The 20,728-nt window shown below is 36.1% G+C and overlaps 2 protein-coding genes across 4 annotated transcripts; both read left to right on the forward strand.

Annotated features, from left to right (window-relative positions):
• Window positions 1–1,486: 1,486 nt before the first annotated feature.
• On the forward strand, window positions 1,487–3,706 carry b3galt8 (beta-1,3-galactosyltransferase 8). The gene has a single exon (XM_079872015.1). The coding sequence runs from the start codon at window positions 1,866–1,868 to the stop codon at window positions 2,883–2,885; it is 1,020 nt and encodes a 339-aa protein (XP_079728141.1). The 5' UTR covers window positions 1,487–1,865; the 3' UTR covers window positions 2,886–3,706.
• Window positions 3,707–4,243: 537 nt separating this feature from the next.
• LOC307159318 (dual specificity testis-specific protein kinase 2) lies at window positions 4,244–20,557 on the forward strand. Of its 3 annotated transcripts, none has more exons than XM_079872608.1 (10): window positions 4,251–4,501; window positions 5,151–5,255; window positions 10,811–11,004; window positions 11,684–11,805; window positions 14,302–14,350; window positions 14,728–14,877; window positions 18,042–18,209; window positions 18,306–18,389; window positions 18,516–18,602; window positions 18,736–20,557. In XM_079872608.1, exons 2-10 carry the CDS (start codon window positions 5,225–5,227, stop codon window positions 18,835–18,837), a joined length of 987 nt encoding a protein of 328 aa, XP_079728734.1. In that variant the 5' UTR covers window positions 4,251–4,501; window positions 5,151–5,224; the 3' UTR covers window positions 18,838–20,557. The 3 variants fall into 3 exon arrangements, with proteins under 3 accessions (XP_079728735.1, XP_079728734.1, XP_079728736.1); XM_079872610.1 differs by having other exon boundaries at window positions 4,376–4,501; window positions 18,353–18,389; XM_079872609.1 differs by lacking the exon at window positions 5,151–5,255 and having other exon boundaries at window positions 4,244–4,501.
• The last annotated feature ends 171 nt before the right edge of the window (window positions 20,558–20,728 follow it).

The raw sequence follows: 20,728 nt of genomic DNA on the forward strand, positions 1-20,728 counted from the left end.
TTGTCTCTTTCTTCTAAATGGCCCTTGGAGTTTTAGAAAAGGGATAAATTGTGTTTGTCTTCATAAAATACTATGTAGGACACTTTTCTGTAGCTGTATGACGACTAGTGAATAGTAGCCTACAGCAGATATTTCATCGAGGATCCATATGATTACACGGTATGTCTAATGGGTTAAATATGGTTAATAGGCCTATCTAAATGTAACTTTATATAAATTCACAACAACATATTTCACTCAGTCTCCTGTATATAAAAACCAACGTTGAATATAACTATCAAACAGTAGGTAGCCTATAGCGTAGGGGAGAGCGGGGCACAACCTAATGCTTTTTGACTTTCTCAGTTTGTGTAAATCTACTTATGGTTCAGAGTATTTATTTTTTCCCACATTAATTTCCCACATGTCTAGTACAATTATGTGTTTTTGTTTTATTAATACAGTATATACTTTTTTCTTGATATACCCCGAAAGAATGGAAGTGAAATGTGACAACATGCCCCATAGGTGGGGTACATTGTAACATGTGTGGGGCACATTGTAACATAACATATGACAGCTTAAAATATCTGATCTAATAAAAAAAATATACAAAACAAACTAAAATAGTTTCTAAATAAAATAAAATTAAAAAACTTTTTCATATAAAATAATGGCAATTTTTAATAATTAAATAGAAACTCATTTTTGAGTTTTGACTACGAACACATGAAAACAGCTATACAACATAGTTCAAAACAAATAAATAATTAGTAATTTCTGGACATTGACTCTCAGTTTTTATTCACCTTTTTCTCACGTTTTCTCAATAAAATTAATAAAAGTATAGAATATAATAGCATATTTCTAATAGGGGCACATTGTAACGCAGTGTTACAACATGCCCCACCTGCACAACTGGGATTTAAACCCTGCTAGTGTCTTCTGCTCGTTAGCGAAGCATTAAAGAACTATCTCAACTGTTAAATAACATCTTGGAGACTAAAATAATATCAGATTTGTCTTATTTTAAATAAACACAAAAAATAGAGATGAAAATTTAACTTAAGTAAGAAATTTACTTTTGCTATGGGTTAATAAATGTCTCTGGATATCTTCCCAAAAAAAAAATATCTTCCGGATTTTTTTTTTCTATATAGTGTTGATATGGCAACTAGTAAATAAACAAAGTTCCGTCATCCAAGCATGTGCGGAAGTATTTAAAACAAGCGTGTAACAACTAACCCCGCGTTAGGTTGTGCCCCGCGCTCCCCTATCATTACTTTGTCCATCTGAAATCACACAATCCACTGCGAGAAGAGAACTGTAGTGTACTTGCCTGCACTATACTCTTCTCGACTGAATTCCAGGGCGAGGCACATCTCAAGTGAGGTTCTCGTAAAATCATGTTGCCAGGTTGTGCGAGGAAAATGCGCTTATGCCGCGGAGAAAACTAGCTAGTGTTTATCGCCTGTTTTGCGATTATTTGTGCGGGTTTCTTTAACATTTTAAATGAAGAAACTCAATAGCTTAATTGTGAATTCAAAATCAAGCAAATGTCTGTCTTCATTCAATCATCAAATCATTGTTTCGCTTCTGTATAGCCTATGCTAGAATAATCTGGCAACTCCGGAGAAAACACGCCCCGGTGATACAGCTACATGACAAATATTTTTTTTTAAATTAACCTTTATAGATTAGCTGGTTTATCTCGTGAATTACGTCCACTTAAAACCGATAGAAAAGTAAAATGGTTTTACTTTAAAAGTGGGTCAGCAAGTTAAACTGCCTGTCAAGAATGGTTGGTAACTTCTGCCAAACAAACGCATCTTAGCCTTACGCAAAATTAGCTTTCATCAAACATTCAAGTTTTGTAACTGTCCCACATGTGTGGGGCGATGAATTTTTTATTGTGTGTTAATATGCGCAAACGATCGCGGTTTAAACTTTTAAAATACCTTGCTTTCGCTGGATTAATAACACTTTTAGTTATCTTCGCTTTCAACGGCACATTACTTTGGCCATCTCTTCCGAAGAGGACTCCAACACCTAAAAAGCTTCATGATGTGATCTCACCATCAACATACAGATTCATTCTGAACCAGCCAGAACTGTGTGAGAAGAAGAGTCCTTTCCTGGTTCTTATGATCCCAGTGACTCTCAAAAGCAGAGAGGCTAGGACTGCAATTCGAAGGACATGGGGTCAACATGGCTTGATTCCTGGTGTGGATATTTTGCATTTGTTTGTCGTTGGTCAGCCCGCACAAAGCGACCCAGTACTGCAGGAGCACCTTGAGAGGGAGAGCAAGGAATATGGTGACATTATTCAAATGGACTTTGTGGACAGCTACCATAATCTCACAATCAAGACAATGATGATTATGAACTGGATTTCCACTTACTGCCAGGGTGCCTGGTATACCTTGAAGATTGATTCAGATGTCTTTCTCAATGTGCATTACCTGGTGGACTACCTGCATGGTCGGGACGAGTCCTCAAGGAAAGACTACATCACTGGATCGGTCATCTCAGATGCTGTTCCTCACAGGGACAGTTCCAACAAATGGTATATGCCAGAGGATCTTTACCCAGACACCTGGTATCCTCCGTACGTGTCTGGAGCAGCGTATGTCTTTTCCACTGACCTGGCCAGAAAAATATCATGGGCCTCTAGATTTGTGCTGCCAATTCCACTCGAAGATGTTTATGTGGGGATGTGCCTGCACGTCCTGGGTGTAAAACCAGTTTACGCAACAAGATTTCTGGGACTTAGGAATCTTTTTGAGGTGCGCAGGCTTAGTTATGAAAGGTGCACTTTTGCCAAGCGTATTGCAGTGAATGGCTTTAATCCACAGAATCTTCTCCGCATTTGGCATGACTTTCAGAAGTCTCAATATACATGTTGATACAGACTACTTCATCAAACTGAAATCCTAAAATTGTATTAAAAGTACAGTTCATTCCTTAAACAAGCTTCACACATCATTGTGATACACATGCAAGAGAGAACAAACAGTTTCAAATGGCTTAGAACACTTACAAAATAATGGATTAGAAAACATTTTATTATATAAATAATCAATACATATTAGAGGGAAGGTCAATACATATATATAATAAATAAATAAATAGGACATATATTGGTGGAAGTGGTGATGTGAAACACTTCTTTAGATAACAGAAACAATTACAACAACAACAACAACAAAAAATCCTCTTGAAGGCAAAAGAGTAAAAACATTATGAGAAGATGGGAGAGTCCTCAAGAAGTGGGGATGCCTGTTGTGCTATTTTCAGGATTTTTATTCATAATGTGTGAAGTAATATCAATAATAATATATTTGGTCTGGTTTCAAAATGTAAAAGACAGCTGATTGGCTGTTTTATGTGCCCTTTTGTAATTGCTGTCAATTTTAAAATCAGAGCGACCCTTATAGATATATCTGCAATTTATTGTATTAATTGGATTGCAGTTGCATTGAGTATATTGTGCTTCTGTCATGAAACAATTCGTAGCAAATGTGATTATAAAAGAGTTACCACCCATGCACTTTAAACAATAAAAATATTATTTATTATTTTGATAAAATGTGTGATGATTGTCTGTTTCCTCTAGGGAAGGTCACATTATGAACTGTTTGCAAACCCCAAAGATTCTGGTGCGTAATTTATACAGACGGGGGCGCTATTTCACTAATAATAGCGAGCGGAGGAAATGTAGTGAATATGTGGGCTAAAATAAAGACATTATTTATTGAAAGGTTGTATGACTAATATTTATATATATTTACAATCCAGATAGTAATTTGCTATATGGCCATGTCGAGTAAATTGACATCTTAGTACACAGAGCTAGAGTTTATTTGTAGGCTATAACGAATTAAGCAGAAATCTGTCGTCACTTTCTTTTGCATTTACCGCCTGTGGTACAGTTTGAGCCTGGAAAGTGTTTTAGTTTTGTAAGAGAAACTACAAGTCACATTTTCTAGTTTAATTAAATTCATGCCGATGGAGTTGGTACGCTTAATGCTTAAGTTAAAACGGTATCTTAGATTTGTATAGCCTACACGCAAATGGTCACTAAATTAATCTGTTTGGTGAAGAGATTCAAAAGATTCGAGTCAATGAACAAAATCACACCACTAGCTCTGAGTAAGCAGCAGCTCGCTCACTCACTCACTCACTGGTTTTAAAGCAGGTGGGTGGGGCTGAACGTAACAATTATGACGTCATGGCAACTGGCTCCCACTCAACCCAGCCCATTAAACATAGACCGCTTTAAACCATGTTAAGCAGTTGTAAGTCTGAAGGAGGGCTGGTTCACTGTATTTGAGGATTGTAGGGTTGAGTGACGGTAAATGGACTCATCCAAGAACAGAAGCGCAGTAGAAGCAAGTGATGCTACCGTTTGTCTCCGACTAGAACTTGTTTGGGGGTTGTAGCCGATTTTATTTGATCGCTGAGCAATCAATCAATCTATCAATCAGCAGCGGAGGTGAAAGACGCCGGGGTGCTTTTTGCTGTGAGTAAGAGATTGATTTTTATCGGGTGCTACTGCTAGGATGTTATGCACCTTGATGATTTTCCTACTTGTGTGTGTGTGTGTGTGTGTGTGTGTGTGTGTGTGTGTGAGAGAGAGAGAGAGAGAGAGAGAGAGAGAGAGAGAGAGAGAGAGAGAGAGAGAGAGAGAGAGAGAGAGAGAGATGAGAGAGAGAGAGAGAGAGAGGAGAGATGAGAGAGAGAGAGAGAGAGAGAGAGAGAGAGAGAGAGAGAGAGAGAGAGAGAGAGAGAGAGAGAGAGAGAGAGAGAGAGAGAGAGAGAGAGAGAGAGAGTAAAATTCTAATAAACTAGGCTTCAAGTGCACGTTTAAAACATTTCTGCTTGTTAACAACCGCATCTTGGTCCATGCATCCACCCACTCATCCGTCTGTCATTTTCATGTCCTCATTTAAATTTTGACTGATAATATGATGCGTCAGTTATGTGCACCAAGAACTGGCCTATTTCAGAGCGCTCTCATTGTGCATGTTACACTTTATCAGAGTTTGTTGGATTTAAAATGTCATGTCGGTTCATTGTGTTGTTTCTATGTCCTTGCTGATTCTGTTACATTTCTATGTTTTGTGTGTATCTGTTCATGGTTGCTTCTATGTGTGTCCCTTTTCTTATAGCTTCTGTCTAATAGGCACTTCCCAGCTTGTCTGTGTTTTGAGCTCCGGCGGACGCCTCTTCCACCCACCTCAAGATGCACATGAATAGCTTATTAAACCAGTGCAGTAAGTAACAATACTATAGGAATTAATCAATGTTTTGTGCAAAAAAAAAAAAAAAGAATTGTACATGAAACAGCTAGTTGTCCATGTGTCATGAAGAACAGGTTTTCTACTTTGCTCTGCCTAATGTATTCAATCAACTCCGTGATGCCTGGCTCAATAGAGAGGTTTGATAATCCTCACTTGACCTTTCTCATCTCAGTATGGCTGGGAATAAGTTAGGGGAATCACATTGAGAATGTCATGAAGAGAATTTGTCAGAATAGAAGTTAGTGGTTGAGGAGATCCCCCCCCCCCCCTCCCCCTCCATGTAAAAGTGCTTTGAGTACCTAGAAAAGCACTATATAAATGTAAAGAATTAGATATTCCCAGAGCTTCTAGTGACGTTCTCTACCCCAGAGTTGAAGTCTTGTGACACATGTCTTCATAACTGAGTGTTTCAGACAAGGCAACAGTGCAATAGAGTACCATGGTTAACATATAGTTGTCTCTGGCATTGTGTTGTCTCCTCGTGTGTTGTACTCGACTATTTTTATTCTTGAGTTTATATCTTTCGGTCTGTGCCCTCCTGTTGACATAGCTGATAATCCTCCCTGTCCTTTGGTGTGTGAGAGAGGAAAACATAGGTTTCCTCCCTCCATCTCCTTCCAAAAGTGCACTGCCCAGTCCTATCTCTCTCCTATAAAACAGCAAAGGGGCTGTTCTAAAAAGTACTCAAAAGTACTTCCTTCTATTTCCACACTGTATACGGTCTTATTTGTCTTTACTAAGTGCAGCATAGATGTATGTAGTTGTTGATGCTTGTCGAGCACAGAATCGTGAAGCACAAACATGTGATGCTGTAAGAGTCAGAAGTCAAAGTCAAGGGTAGACTAACAAAAATAAGCAAACCTCAGAAGATAATTGCTTTGATTGAAGGAAGAATGTGATGTTTATATTGATCGAACCTTGAGATGTGCTTGGAGACAAGTTGCGTACATGACATAAGAAGTGTCTGTGATTAGAGACTGAATCCTTCTGATAACATGAGAGTGGCGCTCGCGTACATCCGGATATGCAAAGGGTGATATGTAGTGTACAAGCAACAGCAATTACATACGTATTATATATTATTGTTCAAATGTTTGGTGTCAAGTCAAAGTTTATGTATATATTTTTTTTTTATTGTTTTGAAAGAAATTGATACTTTTAGTCAGAGAGGACATTAAATTGATCAAAATTGACAGTTAACGACGGTTACAAAAAAAATCTATTTCATATTATGTGTTCTTTTGAACTTCTATTCATCAAAGAATCCTGAAAAAGATTTCCTCAAAAGTTTTCCTTAAAAATATTAAGCAGTTACAAGCAACATTAATGATAAAAAAATTAATATTTCTGGAGCACCAAATCAGAATATATGAGTGATTTCTGAAGGATCATGTGACCCTAAGGATGGATTAGTGGCTGCTGAAAACTCAGCTCTCAAAAAAAAAAAAAAAAACCTCAGGAAATTAGAATTTCAAATAAATTGTAATATTTCACCATATTATTATTTTTTTATTATCAAATAATTGCAGCCCTTGTGAGCATAATAAACTTCTTTTAAAAACATTTAAGAAAATCTTACCAACCCTAAATATTTGAACAATAGTGTATGTGTGATATTACAATAGGATTCAAAATACCTAATATGTAGTTATTTAGGGCTAGTTTTTGAATGGTTTTTAGTGTATGTATTGCAAAAGAGCAAAATCTTTCTTCTCTCATCACAGGTTTTTTTTTTTTTTTTTTTCATAGTAGTGAAGTTGTAAAGCCTTTCCATGCTTTAGCTTAGATACTATATATCAGATACCGTATATAAGTTCAGCAGATTGAGTCAGTTATTTTGTCAATGTTTGCAAATGCAGCCTATTAGGCAGCAAATCATTGTGACAAAGCAGTCTCTGTTCAGAGTCATTATTAGGAAACTAGATTTCTCTTGCTGTTCCTTTGATTGATTTTTTTTCCCAGACAGGTGGGCTCCAGTCTTAACGAAATCATTACGACTAGCCCTCGCACCTAAATTGCTTAAATTGAGTTTGTGCTTGCACAGATGCGAGTTTGATCAATTCGACATGCTGCATTTGGTCACGCAGAAACCAGTGCTCCCAAAACTCCAAGAAAATAACAGACAGGCAGAGATGGAAAAGAGAAAAACATCAGTAAGACTTTTGACATTTGTGATGTTTGGTATGCCACTGTGCTGAATGTTGTTTTGTGTAGAGAGAGAGAGAGAGAGTGAGAGTGGGAGAGAATGTGAGGGGGAGATCTCTGGAGCGACGCCAAAGCTTTCTCTTCTCCAACAGATTCAGTCTGGAACAGACCTCAGCTTCTGCCCCTGCAGTTCACACCAATCCCAGCAGCCACATGAGAAGGGAGGGAGAACTTGTCGTGATGTGGATTAAAAGAATGCAACAAAAACAAATACATGGCATGTTGTGCGTAGACGCTTATTATGGTGCGATTATGGACACTAGTATGAAGCGATTTACTTGGTGTGAATTTCATGACTTGATCACGTGACGTCCTCTCATGTTCTTATCACGGTCTCTCATCTCTGTTCTGGCCTAGGCTTTTCTGAGAATGTTCAGGACTTTCTATCGTCCCATTTCTCATGTTACTGCTGCTTCTGATCTTTTCCAACAGCATATTCTATCTTCAAAAAAATCAGTGATTGATCAGATCAGTGTTGTTATTGTTAACTAAAATGTAAAAATGGTTTTCATTAATTGAAATATAGCTGAAATAAAATGATGCATAAATCTCAGATAAAACCTAAAATTAGAAATGTTGGCTTGGCAATTAACTGAAATCTAACTTTAAGTATTACATTACTAAGACTGAAATAAAAAATAAGTTAAAGATAAATATAAAAATGACAAGCACATGACAGACTTACTAAAAATCAAAATGGAAAAACCTATTTTAAATAAATGTATTATTATTAAAAAAATTATATTAAATACTATAAAGGTATAAAAAAACTCACAAGATATTAAGATCACATTTTTAGTAATCCAACATCTGACCAATTAAGAAATCGAACTGCATGCAAAGTGATACTAACATCTAAATTCACCCCCCCCCCCCCCTTCAAGGTTGAAAACTTGCCGCATACTTCCTGTTCTGGTGTTGATCAGACAAACAACTGTTCACCTGATACCAAGAGCAGATCTGTTTTAATGTTTTATAAGAGATGTATATTATTTTGTAAAAAAAATTAAATTAGATGTTCTTTATAATATTTAAAAATGTCTAGTCCTTTATAGCTTCTACATAACTAATTTCGGTATATTACTGCATGCTGAAGCATTAGTGTTCCTGTGAAAGTCTAAGTTGAGGGTCGATTTCCTCTCGTGTGCATGTGAAGGCAGGTTGCGGGCCTCATGATGGCATCCTCTGACGTGCTGTGTAAACTTTGAGTCAATGTCTCCTTTTGACCCGCATATTTCACAAACCCTGAGTCTCTTGTACGAGGGCAGAAGTTAGCTGCCACTTAGATAGCGGCTGTTTCCTCCCTGAGTAACTGGGAGGTTGTAACCACTTCCTTTAGTGAATTTTATCACTGTAATGTTAACTTGTGGTTTGTCTAAAACTAAATCAGCTTGCATGCTTAAACTCCAGTGGAGATGTCAGCTGTTATAAATCAGTCCGTACTAGGATGACACTTCAACTTGCGCCAAAAACATGCTTTTCACTGGAAGTTATGTTTATTTATTTGATTATTGTCATTATTTTCTGAATGTACTATGAACTCAAACTTCAATTGAGGTCTGATGTCAAATAGTGAGTCTGTAAAAGTACACAAAAGCTTTAGAGGAACCTCCAAAAGTCTGAAGTCACTCTTGGAGTCTTTTATTTATCATTCTGGCATTAAGTATAGAAAATGGTGGATGGAAGAGACGAGTTAGGATTGCACTCTAAGCATTTTGCTTTTTAGTGAGGTTGTAAAACTGAAAGGGCTGTGATTGTGCGTCTGCTGCTGGAAACACAAAGACTGCATGTGTGCGCTGTACCCTTGATGAATACCGCTAGATGATTCCCGCTAAAGTGACAAAGCCCGGCGGGTTGTGTAAGCGTGCCACTCCGTGCTTTTCCCCGGCAGCATCATTGGGCTGTGATGACAGTCCCCATTGACTTCAACGCCCCACTTTATTCTCTGTGTCTCCCCAACATGGAAATACTGACGCATTAAGTTGCAAGCACAAGTCTAGACCCCAGATATTATATGAACCAAGAGTGAACTGACACTAACCTAGTGCTGTTGATTGTGTTTTAAGATATTACAGGTGTGTATCAAGTTGGAGAATACTTGTTTTACTAGAGTTATGCTGTGTAATGTGTTTTTTTTTTTTTTCATCGTTATATATTTTTGCTGAATTTGCTCAACCTCACAAGAAAACCACAGTAATGTGTGACACTATTTCATGTTGCAAATATCCTGTGTGAGTTTAGAGTCTGACTTCCAACCTATACAGTATACAATATATAAGTCTCCTATGCTCTTTAAGGCTGCATTTATTTGTAAAAAATACTATAAAAACAGTGATATTATGAAAGGGCATTACAAATAATTCTTTTCTGTTTTTTTCTGCCACTTAGTTTTTGGCAGCCATTGCTCCAGTCTTCAGTGTTGCATGATCCTTCAGAAATCATTGTAAAATGCTCATTTTGTGCTCAAGAAACTTTTCTTGTTATTATTGCAGTTTTTGGAGGAATTTCAAAACAAATTCAGAATTCTTTGGTAAATAGAGTTCAAAAGAATCTGTAACATTATAATTGTCTCTTCATCAAGTTGTTCAAAACCAATGTGACTTTCTTTGTATGATTTGCTGTGTGCAGTTAAACTCGGCAAAGTATCAATGGGCTCCAAAAAGTCCATAAAACACCATATAAATAAATATATCCCTGTTGTCTGTGGTCACTGTATTCTTTCACTCTATGAAAAGATCAAACTGTGCATTCTTCTAAATATCTCCTTTTTTGGTTTACGAAAGAGTTACAAGAAGATGAGAAAACGATGACAGAATTTTCACTTTTGTGTGAACTAACCTTTTAAATGTATCTCAGTGAGTCTCAGCAGTAAATTTCTGTAATTTGTTGATGTCTCATTTGTGTTTTGATCAAGAACAGTCCATCTTTCACCTGCATGAATCTTTATCTGCATGCTGTCCGTGGCTATTTTAAGACATCCCTCTCCTGTCACTTTTATACCCCGCCACAGCAGGCGAGAGCCTTCCTACTCATTGAGCTAATCCAGTACTCCCTGTATGAGCTTCAAACCAAGAGCTTCACTTTCATCCATAAACGCACACTGCTTCCTTTAGAAACCAGCTACTAATTATTTGGCAGTTTAAGCTTTGCGCTTGATAAATATTTAAAGAGGCATTTCACAAAGAATTCTTTGATTTAAAAAACGTTTTTCAGTAAATGTTAGACTTTTAACATCGTGTTCTAACGCTGAATTACTTTTAAGCAGTCCTTGTGGAAAGCTTTGGTGTTTCTCTCAACACTTTGTGTGTGTGTTCGGTTCTCAGCGGAGATCTCCAGGATGTGTGAGGTGGACGTTTCGTCTGAGCCCACCAGCCCGACGCTGTATAGAGAGTCTTCTGATACATACTGCCATGTGGACCGCTGGCAGAAGCTACGCACAGCCGTCCGCAAGCTAGAGTTCTGGGAAAACTTTTCGCATGAGCTGATTGGCAGTGGCTTTTTCTCAAAGGTTTACAAGGTAATGCTCAAAATATCTTGAATCTGATGACATGAATCTGTCTGTGATTTAATAATATATGTGCAGTAGGTGCTAAGAAATTTTGGCAGACATGAATTATCTGATTAGTCCTTTAACACATTGTCTGTTAAGAATTTTGCGCAATTTTCACTACTTCATGCATATTGATTTATTTTGTTACTCAGTTGTATTACATAATAGTTTACAGAATTCTGTCATAAATGTTTAATAGTGAAGTCCATCAACAAGAATGAAGAAGAGTGATAAATTCGATCTTAATGGAAATGACTTGTAATCATCCTATTGTACTGCAGAAGTTCTCCCAGTGTGCGGTATATATTTGTGTGTATATTTTAATGGCACTCATACAGTGCAGTATTGTAGTCCTACTAATTAGGACATATTTGTCAGCTAAGCCCAGTTTGAGGTGGCCCTTGTGCCGAGTACACCATACCCATTAATGGGTTCCTGATGAGTCCCTGCTGTGTAAATTACATAAGCGATGATTGCACAGCTCAACTGTCTCAGCAGTTCTGCCCCTTCCTGTATATTAATATGGAAGCTTTTCTCTTTGATTGTACTGTAGAGAGAGATCGGAATGTTTTAATACCTCTGTAGGATTCATTCCCTTCCCCTCTCTTCTGTTTTTCATTTTATTGTCACTTTTCTTTATTTTCAGGTCATCCACAACAGCACACGGAAGGTGATGGTAGTAAAGATCTATAAGAATGATGTTGATCAGGACAGCATTGTAAGAGAAATCAGCCTTCTGCAGAAACTCTCACACCCCAACATAGTGAGGTATCCCTGAATTAATAACTTGCCATATACTGCACTCATTTTATTGATTTATTCATTTATTAATGATATGATATCATTATAATTTTTTGCTTCATCAGAATGGGATGACACCTGGTGGCTTTTGTCGCATTAGCTATGTGTGAACAAAAAAATCAAGGACGTGATTCGGATATGTTAAAGGGTAAAAAAAAGTCACACTTGGCTCCTTCGCGGTCAAAAATAGACTGACATAGGAAATTAATGGGAAATACAAAAAAAAAAAAATTGAAACCTCTATGAAGATAATCCTTTGGTGGTACAACTACAAATAAGCCACTGTGCAGAAAAAAAGTGCACAGCAATGAAGGGGTGACACACTTATACACACACATATATATATATATATATATATATATATATATATATATATATATGTATGTATGTGTGTATAAGTGTGTGTATAAGTTATATATATATATATATATATATATATATATATATATATATATATATATATATATATATATATATATATATATATATATATATATATATATATAATATATGCAGAGTTCAGATGCAAAAGCCTCTAAGTGCCATCTGAAATTTTCCTCTAGAATGATCATTTTTATCAAGCTCGTATATTTAAGTTCAGTAGTTTCACTTAAATGACAATTAATAGGCCATTTTCGTTGCTATTTAAGTGAAATAACTGAACTTAAATATAAAAGCTTGATAAAAATGATCATTCAAGAAGAAAATTTCAGATGGCACTTAGAGGTAACACATAAGAAGTAGACACATCCCCCCCTCCCCCTCACCCCACACATATTTATGAACTAGCGCAACTATAACGCAGAGCTTTTAAAGTTTTTGCAAATGTGTGAAAAAAATCAATTGTCACAATGCAGTAAAAAAAAAAGAACCGCAAGGAAGAAGTTGCACAAGAGTACAAAAGACACACACACACAAACTAACTTACATACTCACAGAGACACACACAACACACTAATTAGGTGTGAAATGAACTGAAATGAACTGGTGTGGCTGTAACAATATGGTAAAATTGAGCCAAAAGACTCAAATAAGAGGTTGAAATCAGATCAGACCCAGATTGATTTAAGCTATGATAAAGCATACATGTTCAGTTTTGTTACATTTTTATTGAATTATGATGTTATGTGTTACAAAATGTCCTCCTCTGTGTTCAGGGTGTTAATGCGAAAAATGACACTTCAAATCACATAATAAAAATTAATCTAAACCTTGACAAAAAGAATGTCTAAGTATAAATCCAAATCCACAACTTAATAAAAATAAGTATTTATTTCTAAAAACCAAAAAAAAGTTAAATTTCAAGGCTTTGGTCACTTTTGACCGCGAAGAAGCCAAGTGTGACCCCTAAACAAAGAGGGCCAGAGGGTTAAATAATATTTATAGCATAAAACTATTGTCTACAGAAAGGATTTTTATTTTTACCGCTGACAAAGGTCTGTTGATATTTGGTTACCGGCATATTATTTTTGCTTTCCATTCTCTTTTTTTTTTTTTATGTACACTGCGTATTTACACTACCAGCCAAAGTTTAGACCCACTGGACTGATTGTACTATATGTTATCCTAAAACCGTTTAATCTATTCAAAAGTATTTTGCTTTAAGGCTTGCAATTAATTAATGAATTTGACTTAAGAATTGTCTGATGTTTAAAATGCATCACCGGATGCACCTCATGAAGCTGGTTAATGTGTGTGCTGTAATCTAGACAAACGAGGGCTACTTTGAAGAAGCTAAAATAGCAGAGATTTTTTTTTTTTTTTTTTTTTTTGGCCATATCCATACTTCCATTTGTGGTTTCAGTTTTTTTTTTTTTTTTTTTTTTTTTTTTATTATTCTGAAACTGTTGAAAACTGTAATCGTGAAGATTGAGCAGGTGTTTCCAAAACTTTAACTGGTAATCTATCTATACATATGACCTTGTCATTAAAATCCAAGATACTATACTAGATTTTGAAGAATTCTGACAAGCCTGTTAAAGGTTAGATGTCACACCAAGCCCTGTCCAGCACAGCACTGTTATACTGCTATTAATCCTGCACTGTGACGTGTGTTTGTCTAAGAAATCTCAGAATGGCTTTTTTTCCCCATTGCGTAATGGAAGGACAGAGCCATATTCAACTGTCTGGAAAGTTGAGATAAATTAACACTGCACAGTTACTGCCAGCTGTCATCACCATATTACAGATGATAGTCATGTTGACCCATGAACAGAACTGCTGAACCAAATGAGGTCACCATGACTGTGAAATATTATTTACCCATGTTCATTGCTTCATGGTTATATTAGTGATGACAAATGAAAGCTTGAACATCACTTTTTTACTCAAAGTAACTTTCCATTTCTAAACAATTGTGCATTTGACAAATGATTTGGACTGTCTTTTAACTTACTCAACATTGCAATTTTAGGGAACATGTCATGCTGATGGTTCGTAACCTCTTTCATCTCTTTTTTTCAGGTATCTGGGTATTTGTGTCAAAGAGGACAAGCTGTACCCAATTCTGGAGGTGAGATTTCCATCTTAGCCTCAAAATGAAAGTTTGTTTCGCAGTTTGAGTTTATTTTATGCAAAAATTAATCACATATTAGATACAGTACAGACAATTAAATGTTAGATATTGAAAAATAATGAATAAATAATTCAATATTAAATCAGCTTTCATTATATGTGAAATCATACATTAAAGTTTAACAGATGAAACAAATCTAAAGAGTGGAAAATATTTTGTTTTATATAAACTTTACCTTTTGTTTTTATCATTTTGTTTTATTTTATTGTTGTATTACATTACATTACACTGGCCCTAGAGACCTGGACATAACTATAAGAATAAAAGTGAGTGTTTGTTTGTTTCTTTCCCTCACTGACTGTTTCTCTTGACAGTATGTCAGTGGAGGATGTTTAGAGGAGCTGCTGGCCAGGAAAGACGTGTCTCTGTGCTGGAGAGAGAAAGTTGACCTGGCCTCTGACATCACCAGAGGGATGATTTACCTCCACTACAAGAACATCTATCACAGAGATCTGAACTCGAAGGTACAGCAGGACTCTTAATCGCACTCATCTTTAGTGACGAACAGACTGTACATATAAAATGAGAATGGAAAGCATAGATAATATAACCGAACAGCAATCATCAGATCTCAGAGAATGGTTGTCTAGTCTTTACATGGAATTTTCCCCTGAGAAATACAGCAGACATAGATGTTTGCGTCAGTGTCATTGGTTGCCAGGATTCACAGAAGTGCTCACCAAACCTGGGGTGAAGGGCGAGGCAACAAGGCCAGTCCATTGTGATGGTAATAAACTCTCCCACTCAGTCTTTCTGTCACATACACACTCTCTCCCCGTTCCCATCTCATTTGAAAATGCACAAACAGTGTATAGGCTCGCAGATCCCCCCCCCCCCCCCCCCTTTTTTGTTTTGTTTTGTTTGTTTTCACCCTCGTCTCTGTTCCACTGCCTATTTGTTAGCCATTCAGATATGAACAATGAGCAAACAAAAATGCCAGCCACACGATTTACACAACCGTGACATCTAGCACGTCGGTTAGAGTGATCATCGATTGGTTTCCACTGCTCTGTAGTTGGCATTTGACACTCAGAATTTGGTATGACTGTGGGAAGATGTCAGAAAATAGAAGCTATTAAAGTTGACTGCTTCCCTAAAGCTGGTGTTTTTAAGAGCTTGTGGAACATTACTTTAGAGGAGGTGAAAGGGTTCATCAAGCTGAATGGCACAAAGTGTTTCAGAACTACAGGATTTAAATACGAGATCAAACATTTGCAAAGAGATTCATATGCATATTTGTTAGAGATACACAAATACATGTAAGATACTAAAACATTTAATATATGTCTGTGTACAGTGCTTAACAAATGTATTAGTTTATTATTATAAAATGTATTATATATATATATATATATATATATATATATATATATATATATATATATATATATATATATATATATATATATATATATAATACACTATTTACAAATTTTTATGTGTATATGTACTTTTTTTTACTGTTTTTTTGTTTTTGTTTTGTTTTTTTGTTTTGTTTTTTTAGTCAAACAATCTCAGTACTTTTTTTCTTTTTAACCCACCCATTAGCTGCACAGCCAAAGGGTGTTGCAACACTTGGCATATGCATTAGCTACTGTTCTAAATTTGGAGTTCTTCTAGGCTCAGGGCTGTGCTTGGAGTTTTCTTAGTCCTATAATCATAGGTCAGTTTTTGGGATAGAGGCTTAGCTGAGGTTTCTAATTCAATCCAGATGCAGAACTTGCTGTTTTATCCATCAGCACTTTCTGCTCCAAGATTCCCACTGGTCTTATGTAATGTCTCGGTTGTACCTGGAGTCCCCTTACTCTGGTCAGCTTCAGTGTCTCCTCATCTGCCTTTCCTCTAAAATAACAGCCCATTTTTATTATACCCACAATAATTTTGTTTTAAACTGATATTCAGACTAAATGGTATGCTTGTAGCCATGACACATCATCGCTAGAGACCATTCAAACTGAAAGCGAGGTATAACATTGCATATTGGTACCCCAGGGGTGTTAGAGAGATGGAGGAGAGGAGTTGTAGGTGGTCCAAGCCCTTTGGCGAGGTACAGGGTCAGCTGAATAATTCATTAAACGGAGACGGTGATGATGAGGAACGTCTTTCATTTGAGCCTGGGAGTTTTGCTTCTGCCGCTAGGCACATTGTCTCCAAAGGCACATTACATGCTACAGATACTAAAGAACAAAATGGCTGTCATGTATCCTATTTATGTTTTTATGCATAATTTATCTTGTAAATATAAAAAAGCTCTGCAAGTGAGCGCCGTCTTGTGGTGCCATCTCAAAGAGGCACAAAATCTCTTTCTCAGACCTTTTTCTGTTCTGTTCCTGATCCATCCTGGTGGAATGATCTGCCCAACTCAACCAGACCTGCTGAGTCCGTGACCATTTTCAAGAAACGGCTCAAGACGCATCTTTTTCGGCAACACTTGATCCATTAATACTAACACTTTATCTTCTTTTCTATATCTGTTATCTTAAAAAAAAAAAAAGTACATGTACTACGTTAGATTAGGTCATAGCACTTGCATATTGTTGTCCTATTGTTAGTTTAACTGCTTCTATTGTTCTCATTTGCAAGTCGCTTTGGATGAAAGCATCTGCTAAATGAATAAATCTAAATGCATTTGATCTGTATTGCATTTAGATGCCATTCACCTTATGTATTTACATAGTTTACATTGAAACTAAAAGTCCACAGACAAGTCAGTCTGCACAGGTTCAAACTTTTAGTTTGTGTTTATTTAGAGAATCTGTATTTTAAATGTCTGCCATATAAAAATGCTGTGTAAGAGTTTTTGGAGAAGATTGAGAATGTCATGAAACTTTATGCTAGTTTTTGCTGCCCCCTTTTGGCAGTGAATAAAAACACTCACTTAAAATGATTCTGTAACCCAAGATGCTTGTTTAAAAATTTTAACATTTTGTTTTTCCTTGCTATATCTGGAATAATTTATTTTAAATAATTTAATGACACGTATGACTTCATTATTTAAAAGGGAAGTTAATATTAATTCATAACATGCAATTATTTATTAGCAAATATAATGCCATATACTCTATTGTTTTAAAGATTGAGGTCTTTAAAGAAATGAATACTTTTATTCAGCAAGAAAGCATTAAATTGACTAATATATTTATAATGTTATAAAAGATTTCTATTTCAAATAAATGCCGTTCTTGTCCTGAAACAAAATATGTAGAAAAAAATAATAAAAATAAAAATAAACAATGTGAAGCAGCACAACTATTTCCAACATTGATAATAATAAGAAATGTTTCTTGAGCTCCAAATCAGCATATTAGAATGATTTCTGAAGGATCATGTGACACTAAAGACTGGAGTAATGATGCTGAAAATACAGCTTTGCCACCAGAGGAATATATTACATTTTAAAAATGTTTAAAATAGTAAACATATTTTTCATTTTATTAATTGAAAAGTTATTTTAAATTGTAATATTTGACAATATTACTGTTTTTACTGTATTATACTTTTACTGTATTAAATCTGAACAAATGCTACTGTATTCCAATCCTAAAAGTGAAAATAAATGAGTAGTAATAGACTAAAAAGAGACAGAAAACTGAAAAATACTAAGCGTGTATGTTTGTGTCTCCCACAGAATTGTCTAATAAGGGTGACCACGAGGGGCAGAGAAGCGCTGGTGACTGATTTTGGTCTGGCTCGAGAGGTGGTAGAACTTCCTGCAAAGGACAGGAAGCTTTCACTCGTGGGCTCCGCCTTCTGGATGGCCCCTGAGATGCTGCGCGGGGAGCCCTACGACCGCAAGGTGATGACTCAAAAATGCCAGAACAAGATGTGAAATTGTGCGCCTGTGAACACAGTGTTCTAAAGCATTGGTTGTTCTCGCTTTATGTAATGTTAGGTGGATGTGTTCTCTTTTGGAATTGTTCTGTGTGAAATTCTGGCTAGGATCCCAGCAGACCCAGAAATCCTTCCAAGAACACGGGTGAATATAAATAGCATTATTGACACGATTGAATGCCACATCCAGTATCAGAAGCACATGAATTTTTTTTCCTAAAATCTACCGTTCCTCTATGCATTTATGATTTTGTGTGCGTGTGTGTTGCAGGATTACGGCCTGGATGTGTCAGCATTCAGGAAAATGGTCAGTGAGTGTCCTCAGCATCTTTTGGAGCTGGCAGCCAGCTGCTGTCTGGTGAGTGACCTTTTGTGTATATAAAAATGGACACTCATTTCCTCTATCAGTTATGCTTAAAAGCAAACAAACCCTGTTCCCTGGAAAAGGATGTTCTGCGTTACCATCTGAAAGTCTGTTCTGTCTCATGCAGATAGAAGCTTTCCGGAGACCTTCTTTCACAGAGCTTCAAGACGAGTTGGGTGAAATTGCTGAGACTTTGGAGACTGCTGGCACTGATCTCACCACAGGCTGATCTGCGGCACAGCCTCGGGTATCCCATCAGCCCTGCAAATGGACTTGGACTTAAGCACAATGACAAATGCAGCAGAACTGCAGATTTCTCTCTGGGCTGTTTGCATTGAAAGAGCAAAAGGTCACTATTTATTATGAACGTTCTGCAAGTAACAGATGGCCTACACTTCAACTTTAGCACAGCTGTCCATGGTATACTATTACTATATATTGCACAGTGTATTTATACTAAAATAAATGTCGTATCAGGTTCCAGCTAAAGTCTTTAGCTGTTTGCAGTGTCATTTACAGAGCTACAGATTTTCAAACAAATTGCTATATCTGTTTTGCATATGTTAGATTTAAAAACAACCCTAAATTAGGTTCCGAGGCTTAAGATAATCAATAATAAAAGGACTAATTTGAGGGTCACAAGTTTTAAATAACCAAATAATATTTTCATAGGTTTTAATAAATCTATACATGATCAGTATAAATGAATTTGTAGTACACGAGAAAGTAATTTTATAAGTATTTTGGTACCAGTTGCCTGAAAAGGAAAAAAGTGCATTTGTATTGCTGAATTATATAAGTGATATATTTGAAAATTTAAGTGTGTACCTTTCTTTATTTGTGAGCAATTTGTACAGAATCAAGCACTCATCACTTGTGGGTTTGCCTCCACTGTGAGCTGAGCTATTGATCTTTGGAAATTCTCCAGAACTCACCAGCCACCACAGGATGAGGCCCATTTCCTGCCTTAAAGGGCTTCAGTGTTGCTGTTCTCTATTGTAGTGCTCTCATTTGGGCTGAGTGTTTGATGAACCTTATCTTTTTTTTTTCCTTTGCAACACCCAAACGAAACTTAAGTGTTCATTCTCGTTTGCCATGTGTTGTGAATTTAAGTACTCGTACCAGAAGTGTGAGATGGTACTAAGCCAACTCCAATTGACAGTGACCTCAAACACTTGACATTTCACTTAAAACAAGTCATATGGGCTGTAACTAAATGAATGTGTGATTTGTGCACAAATCAGAAGAAAAAAAAAACTCACATTTTGAGATCAATATACCTAACCAACTTGGCAATGTTGGATTGTTTTCGTTGATTTAAAAAAAAAAAAATGTAATATTGGTAACGCTTTACAATAAGGTCTCATTTGTTAACATTAGTTATTAACTAACTGGAACTAACAATGAGCAATGCATTTGTTACAGTATTAATTTTTGTTAATGTTATTAATAAAAATCCAGCTGTTCATGCTAGCTCACAGTGTATTAATAAATGTTAACAAATACAACTTTTGATTTTAATAAATGTAGAAATAAATTTTGAAATCAGTGTTACTTTTACAGCATTTATTAATCTTACATGGTTATTGTTCATTGTTAGTTCATGTTAACTAAAGTAGTTAACTAATGAAAGCCTATTGTAAAGTGTTACCTTAATATTTACGTTCTGCTCCGCTGTTGTTTCAGTTTTTACTCATTATGCTTTAGATGCCTGTGATTTGCCTCTTGAACATTGTTCATTGAACTTTAACAAGATCTACATTCTGTGCCTCATAGAGGAAACTTGACGACTTGAGAATCTTGTGCACTGTCATGCTAACCTCATATCTCTGGTGTCTGTATAGTCTGAATCTTTCTGCAGTTTGTATTGTTTTTGTAATGAAGTACAAAGAGGAAATGAAGCATATGTGAATGGTGTGTATTTTTCAAATAAAGCCATTGAAAATCTACTTATATGATAAATTTAGTCAAGTTCTTTACACAGCAAATGCAAAAAAAGTTAGCATCATTTCATAAGAGCTAATCAAAAGACAGTATAAGTTGGACTGACGCTCTCTGCCTGATTGAAGTTGAGTATGATAAGAAACATTTGTGTAAGTATTATCGGACAAACACACTTT

Source organism: Squalius cephalus (genome assembly GCF_949319135.1).
Source record: "Squalius cephalus genome assembly, chromosome: 5".
NCBI classification, from domain to species: domain Eukaryota; kingdom Metazoa; phylum Chordata; class Actinopteri; order Cypriniformes; family Leuciscidae; genus Squalius; species Squalius cephalus.